Raw genomic sequence first — 23,069 nt, forward strand, 5'->3', positions numbered from 1 at the left:
AATGTGGCATTATTATTCCTATGGCAGTACCCAGGGAGGTGCACAGGCATCACAAACCCTGTGTGCCAGACACTCTACAAACATCCATTTCCCCAGCCTCTGAGATCTTTTAACCTGGGGGCCCAACCTTGCACACACTTGAGTAACCACCAGCATCTCATGGCCCTACAGAAATCAACACAACTGATGAATGGAATGAAATCAGTAATTACCCATGTGCTTAATTATTTGCAGAACTGGGGGCTAAGTGCTTCATTTTTAGCTTTACGCTTGAAAATATTGGTTCTAATCTAGCGTGCCTCACTTTGCACTCAATCCCACAAGGAACAGCGCGGTCTGGCCTAATTAAGCAAAAGCACTTAACGAAGGGTTTAATTTTAGGCATGTGAACAAACCCATTGACTGCACACTGTATGTTGGCTCAACCCCTTGCAGGGTGGGAGCCTTCAGCCCAGGTGTTAGGGAGACATAACTGAGGGAAGCATGACCCAAACCCCAAAGCTGTCCAGAGCCACGTGCTCAGGGTTTTGGACACCCCAGGGCTCCCCTGGCTCAGGTGCTCAGGGTGTTGGACACCCCAGGGCTCCCCTGGCTGCTGCCCAGCAGTGTGGGGCTGAGGCAGGAGCCCTGGCATGGTTCAGGATCCACCAGCGTGTCCCCTGCTCCCATCCTGGGTGGCATCCAAGCCTGCCCGTGCTAGGGGGTGCACAGAGGCAGTGCTGGGATTTAAAGAGAAGCTGCAAATGTTCTCTGTAATTAACTGGCTGGAAGCCTTCATGCTCTAAAGCACATCCCTCATTTAACACTGGCCACAGCTCCCACTGTGTAGCAGAGAAGCAGCCGAGCCCCGCTGCAGCACGGCTGTCCCCAGGGGCTGGAGCAGAGGGGACATCCCTCACTGCCAGCCTGGGAGAGGTCAGGGCTGGGGACTTGCAGCCAGACCTCTCTGCACCTCTGTTTCCACCTCCTCTTTTTGCCAGGCTGAGGAGTACCTGGATTGGGGCACGTGCATGAGGAGACACAGCTCTCCCCAGGCCTGGGCTGCCTGGGACAAAGCCTTCAACCAGAGCTTGCTTCTTACAAGCCCTAATTTTAGGCCCTTTAGGACACAAAATAATGATAACATGCTCCCTAGAAAAAAAATCCCCTTGGGCCTGTGTAAAATTAGCAGTGTGCTGACTGTCCCACTTTCACTCCCGCTATATGGGGCAGCCTGGCTTATTAATACACTGGACTCATTTCAAGATCCTCTGCTTTCCCCCTTGCAAAGGGAGCCTGGAGAAAGCCAGGCTGCTTCTCCCAGCAGAGCCAGAGGTGCCCCTCTTACCCTGCCAGACAAAGCCTCCTGCACACCACCTGGGAGGGTAGCAGGAGAGGACAGGGCAAGGCAGAGGAGCTGCAGGCTGCCCTGGCATTGCAGGGGAGGAAGAGGAGGGATGTGCCCTTTGCTGGCACTAGAGAACCCCCAACGATGAGGGTGAAGCACATTTTGAACTCTCCAAGGGGGAGAAGATAAACCACAGGTGTTCTCCAGCCTCCAGAGCCTCTGGCAGCAGCCTGGCAAGGCAGCAGGGACTTGAGTGCCACTCCTGGAAGGAGCTGTCCTTCTGTCCTCCTCACACAGAAACACACACCCTCCCTTGGAAACAAAGCACAGCTTAACAGGAAATCTTCTCCAAGGTGGTATCACCACCATAATTCAGTGTTAGTGTAAAAGACAGCCTCTACCCAGGAGCTCAGAAGAGATCGGTCCCTGGAGCCCTGTTGTCTGCCCAGGTGAAAACCTCCAGACAGGACTCACCTGGGCAAGGGAATTTCAGAGCTGCTGTGAGATTTCTTCCAGTCTGGAAGAAAAATCCCAGCTAAACTGCAGTGTGCAAGGAGAACCCTGGGGAGAAAAGGGGAGCTGACCCCCAGACACATCTACATTAGAGACATTTAAGGAGAGGGAATCTCAGCTAGAAGAACAGTTTTCAGAAATAAGGTTTTTCATGATGTCACACAGTCTGTTCTTTCACTCCAAACTATGATCTGCTCCAACACTGTTTTATGTCACACTGTTCACAGTGACTGTTGTGACACTCCAATCCACAGCCAGCTTCCCTGTTAAATACTGATTTAACCTCAGCTCAGACAAAACCTCAGAAATTAGTACAAGATTTGATTCAGATATGGAGCACAACAACATATGAAGAGAGAGAGGAAAGGAAAGATCTGGGGGGAAATAATGCTGTGTACCTTAAACAAGAGGAGTGTATAAACTGTCCTTGCCCCACACAGCCTCAAGAGCTAAGCCTACGAATCAAATACATTTCAGTAAACAAAAATCTACTGGAATGGCACTGTTTTTCCCTGTGTAGGATTTTCTTTCCTCCCATGGGGACAGCAAGTTTTGTTGCTTGTTTTTGTTTTTCCCTTTCTACGTGGTACATTATTCCATTTAAGTGCTTGTGTGCATTTATTAATAGAGAAAAAATGAGTGAACAAGGAGCTGCTCTGGGGAGGCTGACAGCCTGCACTGGAGCAATGAATCAGAGGAACAAATCCATTTAGGAGAATGCTCATTTTAAGACAAGTTCCTTTCACATTTGAGTTATTTTCCTCCACACCCCAAACGTAATAAGACCCAGCTACATGTCAGTCCTACAACACCATGTACACACCCCAGGCAGGACCCTCCAGCTGCATCTCCTGATGTTGTGCTAAAAAACAATCAGAAAGTGACCAACAGTAGCTCACACTTGCTGGGAAGCAATGAATGATCACTAGAAACGTTTGGAAAACATCCCTCACCCAGCAAGACCTGAGTTGGGCCGTAGAGGAGCCCCGTAAGACTGGCACCATCACAGCTACTGCTGCCATGTAGTGGATGGAAGACACAAAACCTGAGATGATTCTGGCCCTCCACCATGTATCCTGTAACCACAGGTGAACTCCAGGGCTGCAAAGACCTCCTGGGCTGATGGGGAAGGTCCACAGCTGCTTGCAGAAGCACAGGTGACATCACCTCGCTCCAGAGCTGGGAAACCATCCTGTGCTCACTGCTGCTGACAAACCCAGAGGAGAGACCTGATAAAATGCACACACAAAACCAGACACAAATGTGGGCACAATTCCCAAAGCAGTGGAAAAGCAGAGCTGGCCTTGGAAAGGGAGTCAGAAGAAAGTGAAGCACACGGGGAAGACGCGCCAGCAAAGGTCACCAGAGAGGGAAAACACACATTGTTCCTTGCTAATGAAAGGTGTTTAGTAATGTGAGAAGAAATATTGCCAGACCAGCTCATCACTTATCCCAGCCCCCCCAGCTCTGGCAGTGACACCTGAACTCCTTCTACCTGGAGACCGCAGAGCTCCCTGAGGACGCCAAAGGGCTCGTGTGTTTTATTCATTTACTCTTTCCAAAGGACATTGTTATTTACTTGCTGTCAGTATCTGTGCTCCACAGTTTCAGCTCTCCCTTGGCTTTGCTAAAATATTTTCCCAGCCAGTGGGATCCAGCAGAGCCAGGACAGTCTCTGCTGTGGCCGCATCCCCGGGCAAACCGCAGCACCAAAGCCCGCTGTTTACAGCATCGCCGTTCCTGTGCGCGCTCAAACGAGATTAGCTGATTTCAGACAGTTCCTAATGAAAGCTGAGTTTTTCCATGCCAGCATTTGCCTTTCCAGCCTGAAAACACACGGCTGGAAGGCTGGCCTGGCGTTCAGGCTGCAGCATGTGACTCTTTAATGAGGGAGGTCTCTGAACTGCAGGACTAATGCACACGGGTGCAAAAGCAGCTCCCCGACGTGACCCGCTTCACTGGAGTGGAAGGATCTTTTCTTTTTTTTTTTCATGATTAAGGCCCACTATGGGGAAACAAACCTATTCTTGGCTCTTTCACAGCCCTAGCAGGTGATTATGAACAAATTCTATAACCATGTTCTACCTCAGGAGCACCCCACCACAATAACGAGATAAAAATGCCCTTTCTCACAGGAGGATGCAGCAGGTTCAGGCATTAGTGGGATGAATGCCACAGCAATGCTTGTAAAATGTAAAGACTAAAATTGGAGCAAGCCCTGCAGTGTTGGCTTTGAAAGCCTGCGTGGAATAGCTGGATCTCAGTGGTCTTTTGGATCTCTGAGCAACACCTGCAGCAAATGTGGCTTCACTGCTTCCCTCCTCTCTGCCATCCTACCTCACCAGGAGGGAGAAACCAGCCAGCACAGCAGCTGCTACATGGCTGGGTGTCAATAAGCATTTTGTGCCCACACAGGGCACCAAGGGACAGGTTTTCCCTCACTCACTCACTCACTCCCACCTTCAGGTACCACACTGCTGGCTGGGCAGAGGGCAGCTTGCTCCTGAGCTTCCCCCACCTTTGTCACTAAGGAGGAAATAAAGACAATGGGGAACTCAGACACCAACATGGCAGGAAAAGTGTCTTTTTTCCCATTTTTAGTTCAGGATTTGAATACTTATGCCTACAGATGTTGCAGCTAGGCCTGAAGGTGCTGCATTGCCCAGAGGCTGAAGGCAGTCCCTGCAGTAAGAGGGATTTCCTCAGACCCTGGCAGGTGGAGGCAGTGCCAAACCCCTCCAGTCCAGGAATGAGGAATGCCAGGCCCTGCTCAATCTCCTGGACATTCCCAACAGCCTGCACCACCCTTCTCTAATTCGCTTCTGAAAGAAACAGCGAAATTACATTTTCTATCTGCTTTTGCAGGTGAAAGTCACAAAGAAACAAGAGAAAGTGAGTGGCTAACTAGAAAACAGCCAAGCTGCCCCCCAGCCCATGTGCAGACTGTGTCTGTGTCAGTGAAACCCATGTAAAGCCAGCTCTGCCCAGATCACACAGCTCCACAGCTGATGTCACAGAGTACCAATGTAACATCTGTGGAAAAGATTTTGCTGTTCTCCCATCATTCTGATTCAGAAATATTGTCCTATCTGCTTTAAATTGCTCCATACTGGTGGGGTTTTTCTGGCTTATTGCTACATCTCTCTCCTCCCTGTTTATACACATTATCTCCTGGCTTTCCACAGAGGGAGTAAAAGCCAACCCAGATTTTCATATTTCACACTTCTTTTTTAATTTTCCTTTTTTTTTCCTAAATCACTCCAGGACTCCCACCGTCCTGGGATGAGCCCAGCTTTTTTTTTTTTTTCCTTTCCTTTTGCAGCCACAGAACACAAATATTATGGTTACATAAAAAAGCAGGGCTTTGCATTGCTAAGAGCCATGGGAAGGGAGAAGGGCAGAACTTGGCCACTGCCACAGTCACAGCCAGTGCTGCCAAAGTGCTCCAAACCTAAAAGCTGCTTTGCAAAAACATAAAAATCAATGACATGAAAAAGTGCTGTATTGAAGCATCTTTAAAATCCAACCCATGATCTTTTTTCTCATTATGAAGAATATTTTACAAAAAAAACCTCCTTCAAGGAGGTGCAGCTGCCTGCATCCAGTGAGCAAGAAGTATCAAGCCTGCCCTCAGACAGCATTTCAGGCAGCATTTAATAAAATCCCAAAGATTTGAGTGCTGCTTGCCACACCACAGAGTTACCAGGAATAGGTGTAAACATTTAGATTTAAACATCTCTGTCCTGTTTAAAAAAAAATCTTACTTTTTATGCTGAAAGCATGGTTGTGTTTTGCCTGGTACAAATCTGAAAGGAAATGGGGAGAGGAGGGGGATGGAGTGAGGCAGTAAAAAACAGAACAAAAACCAGCACCACCACCCTGACAGTCCAGCATGGGTTATGGATTTACACATTAAAATATTAGCATGGTGTCTCTGGCAAAACTCATTCAGGGTAAGTCAAAGACACCATGACCACGTTTGTTTAAGTCCCAGAATTCAGGAACAATTCTCTTTATTTCTACTTGTTTCATTTCATAGTAACTTTGACCCCCATATACCACTCTTATTTCAAAACATGTTGAACATCTCCGAATTCCGGTGTTGTGGTGTTTTGAGACATTGCGGAAAAACAACACAGCAGCTCTGTCTGCTGCCTTAAAAAGAAGGAATTCTGGCAATTTTTAAAACTCCATTAATAAGAAGCAACCCTGTCGTGGGAAGGATTTCACCTCTCCCTTCATCTGCAGATGAATGAAGCCCTCTCTTGTTCCTGTTCCCCCTTTTAAGGGACTGCCATCACAGCAGCATTTCTCCACACCACAGCCACAACCAAAACAAATGCTTAAATGAAACCATCTGGACTCTGCACGGATGGATTTATGTTGTGAGGCTCTCATGAGCGGCAGCAAAACATATCTAGAGATGGGTGAAACCTGGCACGCGTCAAAATAAAACAGCGACATTTAAAAAAATTTCTCATGATTTCTGGGGAAAAGAAATCAGAAATGATAAAATGAGAGGGTTTAGATGTTTTATTACAACAAGGCCAAGACAACTCGAGCTTTATAGCTCTGATGGCTACAGTTGCTGAAACAGCACTAAGGAGCATTTTGAGCTAACCATAAGATTTTAAAGCTGTTGCTCAAATACTGATAAATTCCATGTATTTGAAACACTTCCATTTCAGTAAAAGCTTACAAGTACACTTTTCAAAGGGTGCATTTTGCTTCCAATACACAAGTTAATACATATCTAGGCTCTCAGGAGCATCATTAATTTAAAGAAAAATCCAGCCAAATCCCAGCACTGGTCATTTTTTTATTATCATTGCTATTTGTAACCTTATATAAAATCAGTTCCAAAATCAGTTGCTTTTCAGTAGCGTGCACTTTCGATTTTTATAACCTCTGGGTGTTAAACTTAGAGAAAAGTTGTCCATTAGTTTAAGACATGATGGTGTTTATTTGTATTCTATTTACTTCAAAAGGGAAGAGCACTCATGTTCATCCAGAAAGCTACAATAATTTGGTACCAGGAAAAAACTGCTGAGGAAACCAAAGATGAACCCTCCAGAAATTTGAATGGTAGAGGAATGTTCTCACAATTGAACATACTTATGAATAGATATTTTTGCTTTTGTCAGCTGCTCTTTTTGCCTGAGTGAAAAAAGTGGAATATGTTCTCACTATGGCTCTTTGTGTCTCAATCACCTCAATAAAACCATTATTAGAAACGAATAAATAAGAATAAAACTAGCAGGAGTCTTTTCATTAATTTCAGTGGAAACAGGATATAAAGAGTTTGTCTTTTTAAAGGGTCAGGATCTGCATTTACATTTGTGCTTGTACCTTTGTATCTTCTAAGTGGCCTATACCATCAATTGTTCTCCCTATTTAGAAAATGGGATTTAAATATTTCAAAATTAGTTTTTCTTTGTGTCTCATCTCTACATTCTCAATGTCCTCACCTCTGCTCTTACTCTCAGGTCCTTAAAGCAATGCCTTTTCTGATCTCCTTCCCCAGCAGTAAAATTTCCTCATCACCACTCTCTTCCACCACTAGCAAGTATGTCCTTGGCAATCTGCATTCCAGCAACGGTTTGAAATGCAAACATATCCATTTCTCCCTCTAAAGCTGGCTCTGTCTTTGGAAACCTTGTTTTTCCTGTGGAAGTTTCATAAACAAAATTCCATGACACTGAATTATACCTTACTTTAGTTAGTCTGCTACTGGAATGGACTAAAATAACCACTTTTTCCTTTCTCCAGCTGCCCAAGGGCTGTAGTAAGACAAGAGTGCCTAAACTTGAAGTGTCCAAGGCCAGGTTGGAAATTGAAGTGTCCAAGGCCAGGTTGGACAGGGCTTGGAGCAACCTGGGATAGTGGGAGGTGTCCCTGCCCATGGCTGGGGGGTGGAATGGGATGAGCCCTAAGGTCCCTCCCAACCCAAACCTTTCTGTGATTGTGTCCACAGCGAGCCTGTGTGTGAGCTGGCTCGGTGCCTGTTCACTGCAGGGTGCTGAAGTGTGTTCACACATGTCCTGACACTGCCACAAAATGCTGCACTCAACCTTACAGACTGAGGAGCAGCACAGAACTGAGCTGGTGCACGGGGCAGGACCTGGAAACCGGCTGAGAGAGCTCCAAGTGTGACTGTAAACAAGGAATCCTCACCCAGGAGTTTCCAAGAAGCTCCATGGTGATCTATTCTCAGCTGGGTAACATCCTTCCTGGAAGAAAACATGAAATCATCCTCTAATAAAGCTGCAGATGACACAGCAGAGCGGTAACTGGGGGAGAGGATTTCTCACTGCCAAGGACCTGGCTGTGGAGAGGCAAGGGAGTCCCAGGCACCTGAGTGGGGTGGGATGGAATTCTGCAGCTCCATGGGGAACACGGAGGAGGCAGGGCTTTGTTCTGGGGCTCAGAGATGCTCAGACAGGTTTGGGATGGTGGTGGCTCCTCAGCTGAGCTTACAGACAGAGGCAGGGCTCCCCTGGTGAGGACATTGAGCTCCTTCCCTGGATCTGCTGGATCTCAGACCTTTGGCAGAGCCCAGGGGTTGCTCCCTCTCCTCCCTGGGGTGCCAGCCCTGGGCACAGCCAGCAGGGCAGCCCTGGGTGAGCCTGGCTGCTGCCGAGCACTGTCCCCACGGGGCAGGGACACGCTGTCCTTCCCTCTGCCCTGCCTCCCCAGGGCCCTGCTGGGATTTAAAAATATCCTTTCCCAGACACTTAGCAAAGACACAAATCTTCTGCTTTGCAGTTTAACTCCTAGGGCAGCCCATGATACAAATGTTGGGAAGCTACAGGCCTAACAGGCCATTTGGACACCGAAGACATAAGAATTCCAAAGGCTTTGCATGGAATTTCAGATTGTATCTTTATTTTTTAAAAGATAAGGGGAGGCTGTGCAGGGAAATACCACCCTTCAGAATCCATCCACTACAGCCTAGTGTCAGGAACAAAATACTGAGCTAGAGGAACCTTGGTCTGAACCTATTTTTATGCTCCTCTTCAGTTGTACACAACATCTAAGGGTTGTACTGCAGCAAAGGATGCAAATCTTCCTGTGCTCCTGGTATTACTGGTGCAATTCCCACTGGAGGGTCACGTTAAATTTAGAGCCCACAATTCATAAAGGAAGCTGACAAGCTGCAGAGAGCTCAGAAAGGAAAATGAAGGATGGAAAACCAGCATTTACAGCTGCAGGAGCTTGATCTATTTAGCTTGTGAAGAGAGGAGTTTAGGGGATGACTTGGTTAAAGACTCAGAGCTCACAAGGAGAATTAAATGTTGAGATCAGGGTCCTCAATTAGCACAGGAAAACCTTGACACTGAAAACAGGCAAGTCCTGACTGGAAACACAAGGCACATATTTACCAGTGTAAATAATGAATTTATTACCAAAGCCAGAGCTGAAGCAGACAGGATGACTCTTCATTACAGGGCTTTTTAATAACATTTGAATGCTTTTTTCCTGAAAAGACATGTTGAAATTCAAACAAGCACAAACAGAACCAGCCTTGTGACCTGTATTATCCAAGGCAGCAAACACTAATGCTTCCCTTTTTTCACATTCACAGCCTTCTCTCCCTTCCACCAGCAGTCCTGACAGTAATTCCAAGTGTGTAACAGCTGAGAGCATAATTCTGATCACAGATCCTCCTGGCAGATCTGCTCTGTGCTTGTGCAAGCACCAAGTAGATCCCATCTCTGTGCCAGGAGTCACCTGCACCTTGAGCCATAAAACAGCACCGTAGTGACACTGCTGCTCCCTCCTCGCTGCCTGAAGCCAGGGGCCAGCACACAATCCACCTGCTCACTCCCCTCCTCCTGGTGCCCAGCAGCAGCAGAGAATCCTCTGACACACCCTGCTCCAAGCAATTCCAGCCAGCCCTCCCTTATCCACCCTGCATTTCCCCAATATCCAATGTCCACTGCCCTCGCTGTGTGTAAATCCTCTCCTCTGTGTCCTATCCAACAGGATCACGGAGAACAGATTATTCCCCTCTTTTGAAGGCGTTTAAGACCATTTTTATGCCTCACTAAAGTCTCCTCCTGACTCGACAGCACCAATTCTTTCTCCCTTTCCTGAGCTCTCATCATTTTTGCCGCTGGACTCCTTCCAAGTGCAGCTCCTCCTGCTCCCAACGCACCCCCAAAACTCCACCTGGGGCTGCAGGCCCTCCACAAACACTCCCCAAAACCCCAAGCTCTGTCACGTGTGCCTGGGAGCAGAACTTGGCCCTCTTTTAATCCCATTGCACTTATCAGCCATATAATGCTCTGCACATTATCGCCCCAATTATAGAGGGTTGTAGGTGATAATGAGATTGCACTGGATATATTCCAGCAAAGCACATTCTAGGTTTTGCTAACTTCATTAACCAAGAAAAGCTGGTTAATGGCTGAAAAGTGCAATGATGCACATAATCACACCAGTTGCTTTGCTACTACAATTATATTATTAAGATGGATCTTTGAGGAACAATTTTCATGTATAATTAGTGGGTTATCCCTTCAGGAGGTAAAAAAAAAAAAAAAAAGGTAATTCAAAAGCACCCAAAGGTTTGAGCAAAATAGTTTTCACTGAAAACACAAATGAAGTCATGTTCTCAGGTCAGATTCTGAATGGGATTTGTGAGAAAACAGGAGTGCAAGAATTTAGGAACTTACCACAGGCTCTCTGAGGATGTGAAATGCCAAAGCTGCAATCCACTGACACTCACTGGGAGCACCCAATCCCAGGGGTGTCCATGGGGATCCAGGCTGTGACTTCTGAGAAGACAACAGCTCCCAGAATGTATCAGAAATGTAAAACATTTCAACTAATTAAAAATTATTTATTGGTGTTTTAATGACTGCTGTATCCTTCAGTTGTTTATTTTCTTGGACATCGCTCTTCTTCCCAATAGAGACAATTTCAGTTTCAGATTAAGAAAGCCAGCACCACCAAGCAGGCAGGACAATGAAGGCCCCTCTGGTTACTCCTTTTACCAAATAGCAAAACAGAAAACAAGTGTGAATTTTCACAGCAATTTCCAAGTGCAAGGCTGATTTTTTGGATTGCTTTTCTCTTTCAGCTAAATTGTGCTTATCAGCTTGACAGAAAATGCAACGACTGTTTTTTGCTAGGAAATTTTTACAAATTTAATTGAGTTGTCAGGAGAAATGCTATTATCCTCACCATGTGAAATTAATATATCAGGAACTTATCTACTGTCTAGCATGTGTGCATGACATTTATACGGATCATTGCAACTAATACATATAAATTTCTTCTGCTTGGTAAAATTTCACACAATAAAAAATCTTCAGAACTGAATTTGTGATTGTCTAAAAGTCCTTGAATTTGGCTGGCTCTGCCAAGGAGCTTAGCAGGAGACTTTACTGGATTTAATCAGCCAGACAGACCTCAGAAATTCTGCTGGAATTCTTGTTGCTATTAGAAATATGCACTAGCATTTGCTAATTCAGTTCAGAACTGATTCGGAAACTAAAAGCAATAAATCTTCATGCAAGCATTGAGATCTCTCAAGGATATCCTGGAGCAGTGATTTTTGGAGAGGAGGAATACATAAAGGAATGTAGAGTGTCTAGCCAAAATTTTATTTGAAATACTCTTTTCAGTGAATCCAGAAACCTCTGATTTTTTCCAAATGCACTGACTTGGCCTTCCACTTCCATGATCCTGCACAGGAGACAAGAGAGCAGGGGCAGCAGGAGATGAAATCTGTGCACAAACCCTTGGCCAGCCCCTCTAAGTAAGGAGTTTCATCACTGATATTAAAGAGGAATTTAATCTGCACTGTGAGTCACCAGGACATCTTTCTGTGCCTTAAGAGCTCCGTGGTCTCCTGAAATCTAACAAAAACTGCTGACTTTGAGAAAACTGCAGGTACTGTGGCAAGGCCTGCCATGATAAGCACATACTTACTGTTTGCTGGACTGGGGTTTCATTTATTATTACCTGGAGTTAAAGGAAAGAGTGAAATGACATTACCTGCAGGCGATGCCAACTGACACTCCAAAATTCGATGTGTGAAACCTCCAAAACACCCCCAAGAGGCACAAACCCGGACAGCTGCTGGGGCAGACTCTGACAGAGGCACATGAGAGCGACCTGCCAGCCACAATAAGCTCCAAAGATGAACCCCTGGCTGCAGAGGAGTCCAGCAGGCTGGGATTTTAACCTCAGCATTTCCAAATGCACACACCAGCTCACAGGGTGGTGCCAGCAGAGCACTGGCCACAGCTGAGCAGCTCAGCTCGGATCAGAGAGCTCCTGCTCCCCAAATACTTGAGCTGGAGGTCACAGAATCACAGAATGGCTTGGGCTGGGACTTTAAATCTCATTCCAACCCTCCTGCCACAGGCAGGGACACTTTGCACCAGAGCAGGTTGCTCAGAGCTTCATGCAGCCTGACCTTGGACACTTCCAGGGATATCCCGAGATATTCAGTAATATAGACCTGATTTAATTCATACAAAATTGTAAAATTAACACACTGCCCATGCCATTTCACACTCACAGGATTGTTGCAGAAGAACCTGGTTCTTCATTTCAACATGAGTCTGATTTCCTGTAAAAGGAAATCACATCTGACATTTAGGAACTGAAGTGCTTATAGCATTTATTACATTTCCCTGATACATTAATAAAATGCATAAACACAAAGAAAAGCAACCAAATCTACCTTTCACTTTTCATAAAAGCCATTTGATTTTCTCATAAACAGTACAAATTAATTTCAATGCCACTTTGACATCCCTCTCCATAAGTCAATATATCCTCAGGACAAATATGGTTCTGTTGATAATCATTTGGCTCTTGGCTTTATTTGTGCTCTGCAGTAGTTTGGATGGGCAAGTCTAAACCCTGGCTGGTTGTCTATGACCTTTGCATTCTCCTTTAAATTCCATGCATTTGCAAGAGATGATGGAAGAGCTGATAGTGTCGGCTGTTTATCAGCCCCGATAACTAGATTAGATACATTTCTGATTGTAAAAATAGCCTTGTAATGGATTTTTATTTTTTTTTTACAGCTACTATTTCCAACACCTTCAGCAGTGCTCTGAAGATTTTTAAAAGTCTGTGTCCAGGAAGCACTTTGTCTCCTTCAGCTGACAAACTTTTTTGGGGGGAGAAGAAATTCAGTTTCTCTTCTCTCTGCACCGTCAGCCCCCAGAGCATGAAGTCTCTTCTCCTCCTGCTTGCTGTCAGCCCTGGAGAGGGCTCAGCTGTCCCCTCCAGCCCCCACACCCCACCCTGAGCCCTTCTACAGCCACAGCCACAGCCAGGCTGATGCTGTCACGTCGCAGTCTGGGCTCTGCTCAAAGCTCAGCTTCAGCTGCTCTTGCTTCAAGGTGCCATTGCTGAAGATAAAACAAAATAGGGGAAGTGATGGCATTTTGCTGGAAATTCAAGCACTTGACACTCAAGCAGAGCCATGTTTAGGTTGCCCATATAACTTTCTGCTGTGATGAGCACATTACTCAGTTGATGACAATAGTGTATTCTTGGAAGAACCTTTTATTTTCTGCTCTCAGCTCTTTCCAGTTGCCTGCATGCTACAAGGTGGAGCAGCGGTTCTTACAGAGCTGGCTAATGCTGCGTGCTGTTCTGCACTTTCAGTGGCTGAATCAAATTGAGAGACAGCTAAAAATGCATCATATTTTTATATCAGCTCTGTTTGCCTGGGTAAACATTTGCTGCAGTTACCTGAGGACTGTCATGTAACTCTAAAATAAGTGGTCTGGACAGTCACTCCTGCCCCCAGTGCAGAGAAAGTTGTGCTCTACACCCTGAAGAAGTTTGGTACTCTGTTAAAGAAACCCCTGATGTGTTTGGTTATGCTGAAATAGCCCCCTGGGCTCAGCACAGATCAGGAGAAGGTGAAACCACCAGTGCCTCCTTCACAGTCAGATTTCCACCTTGAAGGATCAGCTGCTTCCACACAACAAAAGCAAAAGCACACCTCCAAAGAGAGGTTCCCAAAACCAAAGTCATGTTTTGCAGCTGGCTTTCACATCCCTAATCCTCCATCCCAGGGAACTTTTTGCCAGTAAAAAGGGGTTAGGATGATTTCTTTATCCTTCTTACCGACATTGTCATGCCAGCTCAGGCCCTCCTTCTCCTGGAGTCTGGGAGACACCGTGCCTGGGATCCCCCACCTTCCCCACACCATTGACAAGGAGCAGAGGCTTCCTCCCCTGCCCCAGCACAAGCCCTCGTGCACCCCTCCCTTTTGAGAAGAGAAACACCAGAGAAAGCTCTTCTCCCACAGGCACCTCCAGCATCAGTGCTGGGGCCTCTGGGCAGACCCCAAGCGGCAGCTCTGCTTCCAAGACTTGTGTTTGTATCCTCCACTGAAACCTAACTCACCCATGTCAGTCCCACCAGCTGCTTCCAATCTTCTGAACAGGATTGCTCTGTGCCATAAACTTCAGCTTTCCAAACACAAGCATCATCTGTTAAGCCAAAAGCTTTAGACAGGATTCCTGAACACTAGGCTGGGAGTCCAAGCAGCACAGGGCATATCTTCCCTGTGTCAGCAGACACCTCATGTATTTTTAGTGCTGTCAGAAACAAACCACTCCTTGATATTCCAGAGGGGGGAAAAAAGTCTTCTAGAAGTGGTGGTGAAGCTAATATTTTAAAAGACCCTTCCGAGAACTTGCCATCCTCCTGGGGGAGCTTGTCAACATCTCCCACGTTAAATGAAAGCCACTTTAAAATCCACAGGGGTTTTAAAGAAAAGCTGGAACATATCAAAGCTGCTGGGATGGCAAGCTTCATAACGTGCACAACACATCAACACTTAGAGGCAGTAAATCCTCCCCAGCCTCAGGGGAGCTCACAGCCCCCCAGAGTAAGCCTTTCCTAATGTATCTCTCAAATGAACTGCTAATCTCCTCTATAAACTTGACAGCTGTCCTGCATGCACTCAAACCCCTCTGTGCTTAAATCCTTCTATCGTTCTTGTTAAGTCACTCGTTAGATCATTTTTGCTTTAATGCATAGAAAGAAATCTTTCCTCCAACCCCAAACAAAGGCCTCACTCACCTGCAGTTGGCACGTCCGCAGATTTCATACATTTGTGTGTGTGGGTGTGTGTGAGTGTATTCCCAGGAGTAATCTTGGACTTTACAAATTCCTGTGGCCAGTGGGAGCTCCCACACCAGTTCCCCCCAAGCAGATTTCTCAGACCCCAGCAGATCTGATGGCTTCCTGTGTTCAGACCAGCTCGAATTTCTGACACAGTTTCTCACTGCTCTGAGGGAGCAGAAAACTTTCCCCTTGGCTGGGCAGAGCTTGGCCCGTGGTGTTGAATTCATAGTGCCAACAGCTATTTGTCACTTCTGCTCCAGATGAGAGTTTGCCAGGGTTGCTGTGCAGCCTTGCCACAAGAACTCACATGAGACACCACCAAGACAGCTGTGGTCTTACACTGCCCAAGTCCTGACAAGGATTGCCTAAAGGGTATTTTGGCATAGTCAGAAATAATCCCGACTCCCAGCTGTGGACAGAGCAGTAGTTTTTCATGCAGTTCTCAGTGTTTCATAAGAACATTTCAAAGCACACCAAAACACCGATCCTTCCTAGAAGCACCTACTTGTCCATTAGTTCTCCTTGACCACATATTTTGTTTACTGATTGAAACAGATGCAGAGTTTCACCAAGACATTGATTCGTTCCAATGTCAGTGGGATTCCCTGCTCTTGCACCAGCACTGTGACTGGGTGACCCCAATCAGCTGGCATGAGGTTGGTGCAAGTCTGACAATGCCTGACAGCTCTGCAGGGACCTGAGTGGAGCTGTTCAGTATTTGCTCAACACCTGGAACATGCAGGTCTGTGGGCAAAAATCTGGAATAACTTTTTCTGGAAGGAAAGGAAAGCAATGAAATAACTCCTGCAACATACCTCAAACATTTGGATTGCCAAGGCATGTGAGCCCTGCTGAGCTGCTGGTCAAATAGAGGATGCTGTTACAGCAGTGCTGGTGACAGGTGTCTGTCCTTCACAATATTTTCCCAGTGAGGATATTTTTTTATGCTACTCCAGGGTCTCCATCACTCCCTGCACTGGCAGTGAGGGGAACAGGGCCATTTTCCTCTCTGCCTGTAGCTATGTGCTCTACTACAGCAGTGATATGAAATTATTCACTCTGCCTCTTAAAATGTCTACAGAAGATGAGATACAACAATTGCTCCAGGAAGTGATGCTCAGCCACTCTGACTGATCACCCTGTGCCCTGTCACCCATCTGTTACCTCTGCCATTCCCTGCTGGCTCCAGTGCCAGTCAGGCCCTGAAACACTCTGCTGAAGAGGGCAAAGGTCTCTTTAACTGCACAGTCACATAACTGCATCTCAGAGAGGAGCTCTGGGCTGAGCCTGACACCCCATAACACTGAAATATCCCTGTGGTCACCCCGAGCAGAACCGTGTCCCCCACAAGCACGGAACAGGACTTCCTTTGCTGATGTTGTCAGTACTGGAATGAGTCTCACTTTCCAACCGGAGAATTCATGCTCTGAAACACTGCTTCCAGCCAGCTCTACTCCCTGCAGCCGTGCTCGCTGTTCCCCGGCCCATGAAACACCCACTCCCAGGCACTTCATGCGGATCCAGCCCCGCGGTGCCGGGAGGCGGCCCCTGGGGAGGTGTTCCTGATACCTGAGCTCATGGAACCTGCCCATCTCAGATGCAAACAAAACACATTGCAAAGCTGCTCTACCTGCCAGAGGAGCATCTGTTAGACTGACAAATCAGGGCCGTGCACAGGGGAGACACATTTACTTCTGACAGAACTCCACCCACCCTGCTCAGCCCAGCAGCTCTCACCAGGGGCTGGAAATCAATGGGATCTCTGCATTATCAGCTCCTCTTGCCCAAATGGGAAGGCACCTTCCGCCCTCCGTGAGCTTACAAAGCTCGTTGGAGCCTCTTCCCACCCGTACAGCACTAAACTTGTGTCCCCGCATCGCTCTGCTGCGGGGGGACACTCCTCCCTGCCAGTGCCGGGATGCTCGGAGCGGCACCGCTCCTCCCCGCCGGGCCTCTGCCTTCTCGGTCCGGCTCACACGGGCTGCTCCCGGATCATCCTGCGGCTCCGCTGCCGCTCCCCATTCCGGTCCCGATCCCGATCCCGGTCCCGATTCTGATTCTGATCCTGATCCCGATCCCAGTCCCGGTCCCGGTCCCGGTCCCGATCCCGGTCCCGATCCCTATCCCGATCCCGGTCCCGATCCCGGTCCATATCCCGGTCCCGGTCCCGGTCCATATCCCGGTCCCGGTCCCGGTCCCGCTCCCGCTCCCGGTCCCGGTCCCGGTCCCGGTCCCGGTCCCGGTCCCGGTCCCGCTCCCGCTCCCGCTCCCGGTCCCGCTCCCGCTCCCGGTCCCGCTCCCGCTCCCGCTCCCGGTCCCGCTCCCGCCGCACCTGCGGGACCGGAGCGCGCCCCGACCGCGGCCGAGCCACGCCCCCGCGGCCGCTCAGCCAATGAGCGCGAGGGGCTTTAGCCGGCAGCCAATGGGAGCTCGGCGGCCGCGCCCCCGCCCCCTACTTGAGGCGCTCCGCGCGGCCGCGCGCTCGCAGAGGCGGCGGGAGCGGGAGCGGCCCCGGAGCGGACGGTGCGCCCGGCGCTGCCCCGCACCGCGCTCGAGGGAGGGGCCGCTCCCATGGAGGCATTCCCGGGCACCAAGCTGGAGCAGCACCGGCACCTCCCGCCCGTGGAGTGCCTGCCGGGCGCCCGCTACACCGGCCGGAGCCACAGCGCCTGCGGGAACGTCTTCAACTCCTGGAACGACTACCTGGGGCTGGCCACGCTCATCACCAAGGCCGTCCGGCCCGGCAAGGGCTTCGGCGCCGAGCCCCCCTCGGTGGTGGTGGCGGCCGCCGTGCCGCCGGCCGAGGAGGAGGAGGAAGAGGAGGAGGAGGAGGAAGAGGCGGCGGGGCCGTACTTCGAAGGCGCGCTGGACTTGCACGACCTGGACCTGTGCGGGCATCACCATCACCACCACCACGGCGAGGGGCTGCTGGAGGAGCGCTTCGCCGACTTCAGCCCCTTTCCCGGGCGCGGCGGCCCCGCCGCCGTGGTGTTCGACTGCTCGGGGGAGCACCCGGGCCGGGAGGGCTCTGCCCACGCCTGGGGCGGTGTGGTGGTGGCGGGGCGGCTGCCGGCGCACCCGCGGGCCGCCTCCCGCCTGCTCAAGCCCGAGCTGCAGGTCTGCGTCTTCTGCCGGAACAACAAGGAGGCGGTGGCCCTCTACACCACGCACATCCTCAAGGGACCCGACGGCCGCGTCCTGTGCCCGGTGCTGAGGCGCTACACCTGCCCCCTCTGCGGGGCCAGCGGCGATAATGCCCACACCATCAAGTACTGTCCCCTGTCCAAAGTGCCGGCGGCCCGGCAGCTCCGGCACGCCCGGACCGCCCTGGGCAGGAAGGGCCGCTAGCGGCCGGGACCCCCGGGCCTCGCCCCGTGCCCCCCACGCTGACACTGCCCCGGCCCCGCTGGAACGCGCGGAGCCCGCGCCGGGCCCGGGGACTGCGAGGCGGAGATGCGCTGTGTTTGTTTATTGTAAGAAAAAATATATCTATATGTGATTTTTACGGAGACGGCGAGATCTGACTGGGTGGATGTGCGCACGGGGGGGTCCCAGGGTTAGAGCCACGGCCGGGGAGGTGGCGGGGGTCCCCGGTGGCCGCCGCTTCTGCCGCCCGGCTCTGCCCGTCCCGAGCGCTCCGTGCCGGCGGGGCATCGCCCGGGAGAGCTGCTCTTCGCTGCCACTTAATAGCACGGCATTTAATTAGGGTACCACACTCCGCCTTTCGGCTCTTAAAGCAAACATCCGAGCGATTTCCTTTGCCGGGTTCAAAACCGGTGAGCAAATCGCGATGGAACCTGTCCCCTCGGTAATTAACAGCTGCTGCCCGAAATCGCAGCATCCGTGCGGTCACCGTTCCTCTCGTGGGCACCGATGGCTTCGAGGGTCCCCGTGTCGAATACTCAGCTTTAGGGAAAGTCTGAGAGGAGAAAACATCCGAGTGCGTGTTTGAAAACGTGATGACTCTGGGCCAGAGTGCAAACGGAGCCCTCTGTGCTGACAGAAAGGCGGTAAGAATGGCAATCGAGAAAGCCTTGTGGCAGCTGTGTTTGTGGTGGAGAATGGGGGAAGCCTGATGGAAAGAGACCTGGACAAAGCAGAAGACTGTGACCGTAGCAGATTGGAAGAGAGGGAGGTTGTTTATTTTCAAGAGTTCAGAGAATGTGGCTTTAACTCTTTGCAAGTAAAACAGATCTACCCATGTGGATAACAAATATCCTTAACACTACACAGACTGTACAAAGCACAAGAGTTAGGCTGAAGTCCTGGACCGCTCTGGGTGATGGCAGTTCCTTGGTACTGAGTATCAGCCAGGGTTATATCACTTCTAATCCCCAAGAGAAATTACTTTTGTTTGTTTTGGGGTGTTTTTTTTGTGTTTTTGGGGTTTTTTTAGCCAGAAGTAGGACAAGAAGCAGCAGCAGTTTGGAGTTTAAGAGTATGCTGGAGCAGAAAGATGGGTGCTGGAGTTTTCAGTGCAGAGGGTCACACTGCTGTGTGGCTTCACCAACACCTGGGGTGTGGAGGGATGCTCGGTCCACAGGGGCTGCCCTGACAAGAGCAGGGAGGTGAAGAGAGCCTTGTGGAGGAACTGCTGGGACATCACCCGGAGGATGAGAAGGGAGATGGTTCCTGACAGAAAAGGGGAACTAGGAAAGTGAGGAGTAATCCACACTTGTGTGGTTTCCTTTTGAAAAGCTGCTCAGAAGGGGGCAGGAGAGCAGGACAGTCAAGAATAGAGTCAAAACACGTGTGGGATGGGCTGAGGGTGAGGACCCAGGGTTCATTATTCATCATTGCTGTTGACTCCCAGCCACAGCAATTAGGAGGGAGAAAGTGTTTTTGTGTGGAAGTGTTCCCTTAAATCTCCATCAGATGGCTCCAAAGATGGTGTCAGGTCTAATTATCAAATGCAGTGGGGTTTGCATTAAACAATACTCAGTGGCTGCAGCTGTCCTTGTGCCAGCCTTGTGCTCAATACATTCCATTTTGTCTCTTGCCCTTTGGGGAGTGCACCACAGGCTCTTTTAAGCTGTTAAAGTTAGATGTGTTTGGTTTTGTGATTCCTGGTCCACATAGGTTTAATCTGTGTCCACCACACATTAGAATCGAGCTCAAGTGTGATGCTGTGGGAAGAGTTTTCTTCTGTACTTTTGTTACCTACTTGTGGGAAGTTTGAAGATCCTTATATACATTTTAATGCAGTTGACTGTTACTGGACGCAAAAGCAAGAAAGATCAAAGAAAATCTGTCTCGGGTGTTTTCTGAGGGTTAACTGGCCGGGCTGGATTGGAGGTGTTTGCCATGTCCCTGCCCCACCTCTCTGGTCTTTACATTAAGCTGCTGAGCAGTACCAGCCCTATAGCAACACCTGGAAATCCCTCAGGATAACAGCAGATCCTGTGTCTTGGATGGCACTGGCCTTCTGCAGAGCCTGTGCAAGAGGAAAACGTGTATCCACAGCCTGTGCTGCTGCCTGTTGCTGCTGGTTCTGCTCTGCAAGTACCTGCAGCCTTGCTCTGGAAAGGCCAAGAGCTGCCTGTCCTCTCTGCTACTCAGCTTTAGGCATCTCATCGAAGGCTTAACAGGTAAAGTGGAAGAGTAACAGTTTCAAGACTAGTTGGGGGTGGGGAGGTAAAAAAGAACAAGCAACAAACCTCAGACTATTGCAGAAAGATGACAGGATTCAGCAGAAGACAGCCTGACAGCAAGGCTCTTCAGTTACTTTATGTAATAATTCAACAGGACAATTTACCCTTTAAAGATTTGCAAGTTAGTCTAACAAAGACTAAACCTTAAAGGATTTTTTGATTGTTTTTTTTTTTAAGTAAGCTCCTGTGATTTCTGGTGCACCAGCACACTCCTTGTGGCACTGAGCGAGCAGAAACATGCTTGTTCTTGGTCACTCTGAAAAGGTTATTACAATAGCCAGTGTTTGTGTTGCTACTTTGACTCCTTAAATACAGGCAACCGTTTGCATTAGTAATTTAAATTCTAGGAACAGCAAAGTGCTTAATCTGAAAGCAGCCCAGGTTAGAGCTGTATTATGCTCCACAGAAGAGGTCTATGAAAAGTGAGATACTATTTTCACTCTTCTAGAGAAAGAGTGTAAGTCATGGAATCTTTTCTATAGTGATAGTGTGGCAAAAGGAGTGAACACAATAGTGGATAATCATCCTCAGCTGGTGCTAGTCTTGGCAAAAAACAGGCTACTTCTAATTAGAAAATACTTTCAGATATACAGGTAACTTGATTCAGCTGAAGTCAGGTAAGTCTGTGCCCATCTTCAGTGGAAATTCTATTTGGGCAGGTTGCTGTCAGTCTGCTGACCAGTGCCTCAGGTAGATGCCATAGGGCCAAACCACAGTGGCTAGAAAATGTCTTTTTTTCTTTTTTTACACTGCCAGTTTGACCCACCAGATATACAGATTAATTTTTACTGGAGATGAGTTGCTAAGAGTTTCATGGGGAAGAAGGTATAATTCGAAAATGCCTGTTGTCTGGACAAAACAAGTGATACACTAAAAATGGAATGAGGTTTAGCAAAGCCTCCTACCCAAGAAAGGTCTAACAGAGCTTAAAGTGCAGCAGGGGAGGTTTTGATTAGCAAAATGCAGTGGAATAGTTTTTACAATCTCTATCCTACTGTAATTAAACACATTCATTATGTTAAAGAGGAGGACCAGACAAAGTGTAGAGCATTTCAGCTCCAGCTGGTACTGCCATGGCAAAAAAGGAAGAATTGGGTGTTTTTGTTAAACTGCTTGAGTGCCTACTTGTTACAGTGCTGCAGTAAAACCACAGGATGGGCACTAGTGCCTGAATAACAGGTAAATTTTGGATCTTGCATTTCACTGACCTAATGCCTTCCCTTTGTAGGCTGACACCATTCAGCAGTACCCTTTAGGCACAGGAAGAAAACTTGCTTACACACAGCAGTTCCTGCCAATGACAGCAGCCCAAGGACAGTAAAACAACAAAGATATGTTTCATTTACAGCAAGACAAGCTTTCCAGTACTCTCACTGTCTGAGGTGCCTCTTGGCTGCCCACAAGCCCACCCCAACATCCTTGTGGCCTCTCTGAGGTCACCAAAGTCACCACATGTCCTGGGCTCCAGTTGTGGCTGTGCCCAGTCAGGACTGTCACCACTGCACCCAGCCAGTTCTCATAAATACGGATTTTGTAAAAAATTATTAGTTTTTATAGGTAAAGCACTCTAAAGAAAGCTTAAATATAATGTCAGTTATGCCCTCCTTCTGCTGAGAACCCTGATGGCCCTCAGTCCTGCCTGTGGGCTGGGTCAGTGTCTGGACTGCTCCTGGAGCAGGAAAGAAACAGCATTTTTCATACCTGACACTGCCTTGCTGGAGATTTGGTTTAATCCAGTAACATTTGCATCCACTCAAACAACAGCAGCCTTAAGTTCTGCCTTCTAAATACAACCTGTGACAGTTTATATTCTTTTAAGGTACGCTAAAAATTTTAGCTGTTTAACGGAACATGACTCAAGGCAAAGATTGACAAAGAGCTCATTTGGCTTCATCAGCATTTTCAGGTAACCAAATTTTGTGCTCATGTTTAGTGATGGCAGGAGATGGAGGTTTGAGCTGTTGGATTTGGTCAGCAGAGGTTTTTGATCACTGTCAGTATTGTGTCTAAACAGATGAAGCAATAAAATAAACACACTGACATGTCTGCAAAGCTCTCATCTCCCCAGCCTCTTCTCAAGCTGCCCAGCCCCGAGAATGTAACGCTACAACATTATCACAATTTCAAATAATATGAATTAAATGCACACACCGGGAAACAGCTTTAGCTGGTGCAGAGATGACTAACACCCATCCCTGTGTGAAAGTGTCTTTGTGTGGATACAATTAAAACTATGTAACTGAAGGGATAATCACTATTTACATATTACAAGCCTGGAGAAAGGCAAAAGTTGTGCCTGCTGTTGATAGAAGGCTGAAAGGACCATCTGAGAAGGCACAGGCCAGATGGCATCATTTCAGTCCCTGGGAAAATCAGAGGAAGTCCCTTCAGAAGATCTTTTTGGGGACATGCAGAGGACAACTGGGAACAGCCAGAATGGAATTACTGAGGGTAAACCATGTCTG

At 48.4% G+C, this 23,069-nt stretch overlaps 1 protein-coding gene and 1 long non-coding RNA gene across 2 annotated transcripts in view; one reads left to right on the forward strand and one right to left on the reverse strand.

Moving 5' to 3' along the window:
• The window catches only part of LOC131580444 (uncharacterized), a 68,353-nt gene extending 53,302 nt beyond the window's left edge, over nucleotides 1-15,051 (reverse strand). The window contains exon 1 of the long non-coding RNA XR_009277873.1: nucleotides 14,909-15,051. This is a non-coding gene — a long non-coding RNA (uncharacterized LOC131580444). The remainder of the gene's footprint in view (nucleotides 1-14,908) is intronic.
• A 2,397-nt stretch (nucleotides 15,052-17,448) lies between these two features.
• On the forward strand, nucleotides 17,449-18,462 carry NANOS1 (nanos C2HC-type zinc finger 1). The gene has a single exon (XM_058841959.1). It carries the CDS (start codon nucleotides 17,525-17,527, stop codon nucleotides 18,299-18,301), a length of 777 nt encoding a protein of 258 aa, XP_058697942.1. The 5' UTR covers nucleotides 17,449-17,524; the 3' UTR covers nucleotides 18,302-18,462.
• Nucleotides 18,463-23,069: the final 4,607 nt, after the last annotated feature.

This window comes from Poecile atricapillus, chromosome 6, assembly GCF_030490865.1.
Source record: "Poecile atricapillus isolate bPoeAtr1 chromosome 6, bPoeAtr1.hap1, whole genome shotgun sequence".
Taxonomy (NCBI): Eukaryota; Metazoa; Chordata; class Aves; order Passeriformes; family Paridae; genus Poecile; species Poecile atricapillus.

Bases quoted from the DNA above. Each gene is read 5' to 3' on its own strand.
- NANOS1 (XM_058841959.1), top strand. From the start codon at position 17,525: ATGGAGGCATTCCCGGGCACCAAGCTGGAGCAGCACCGGCACCTCCCG.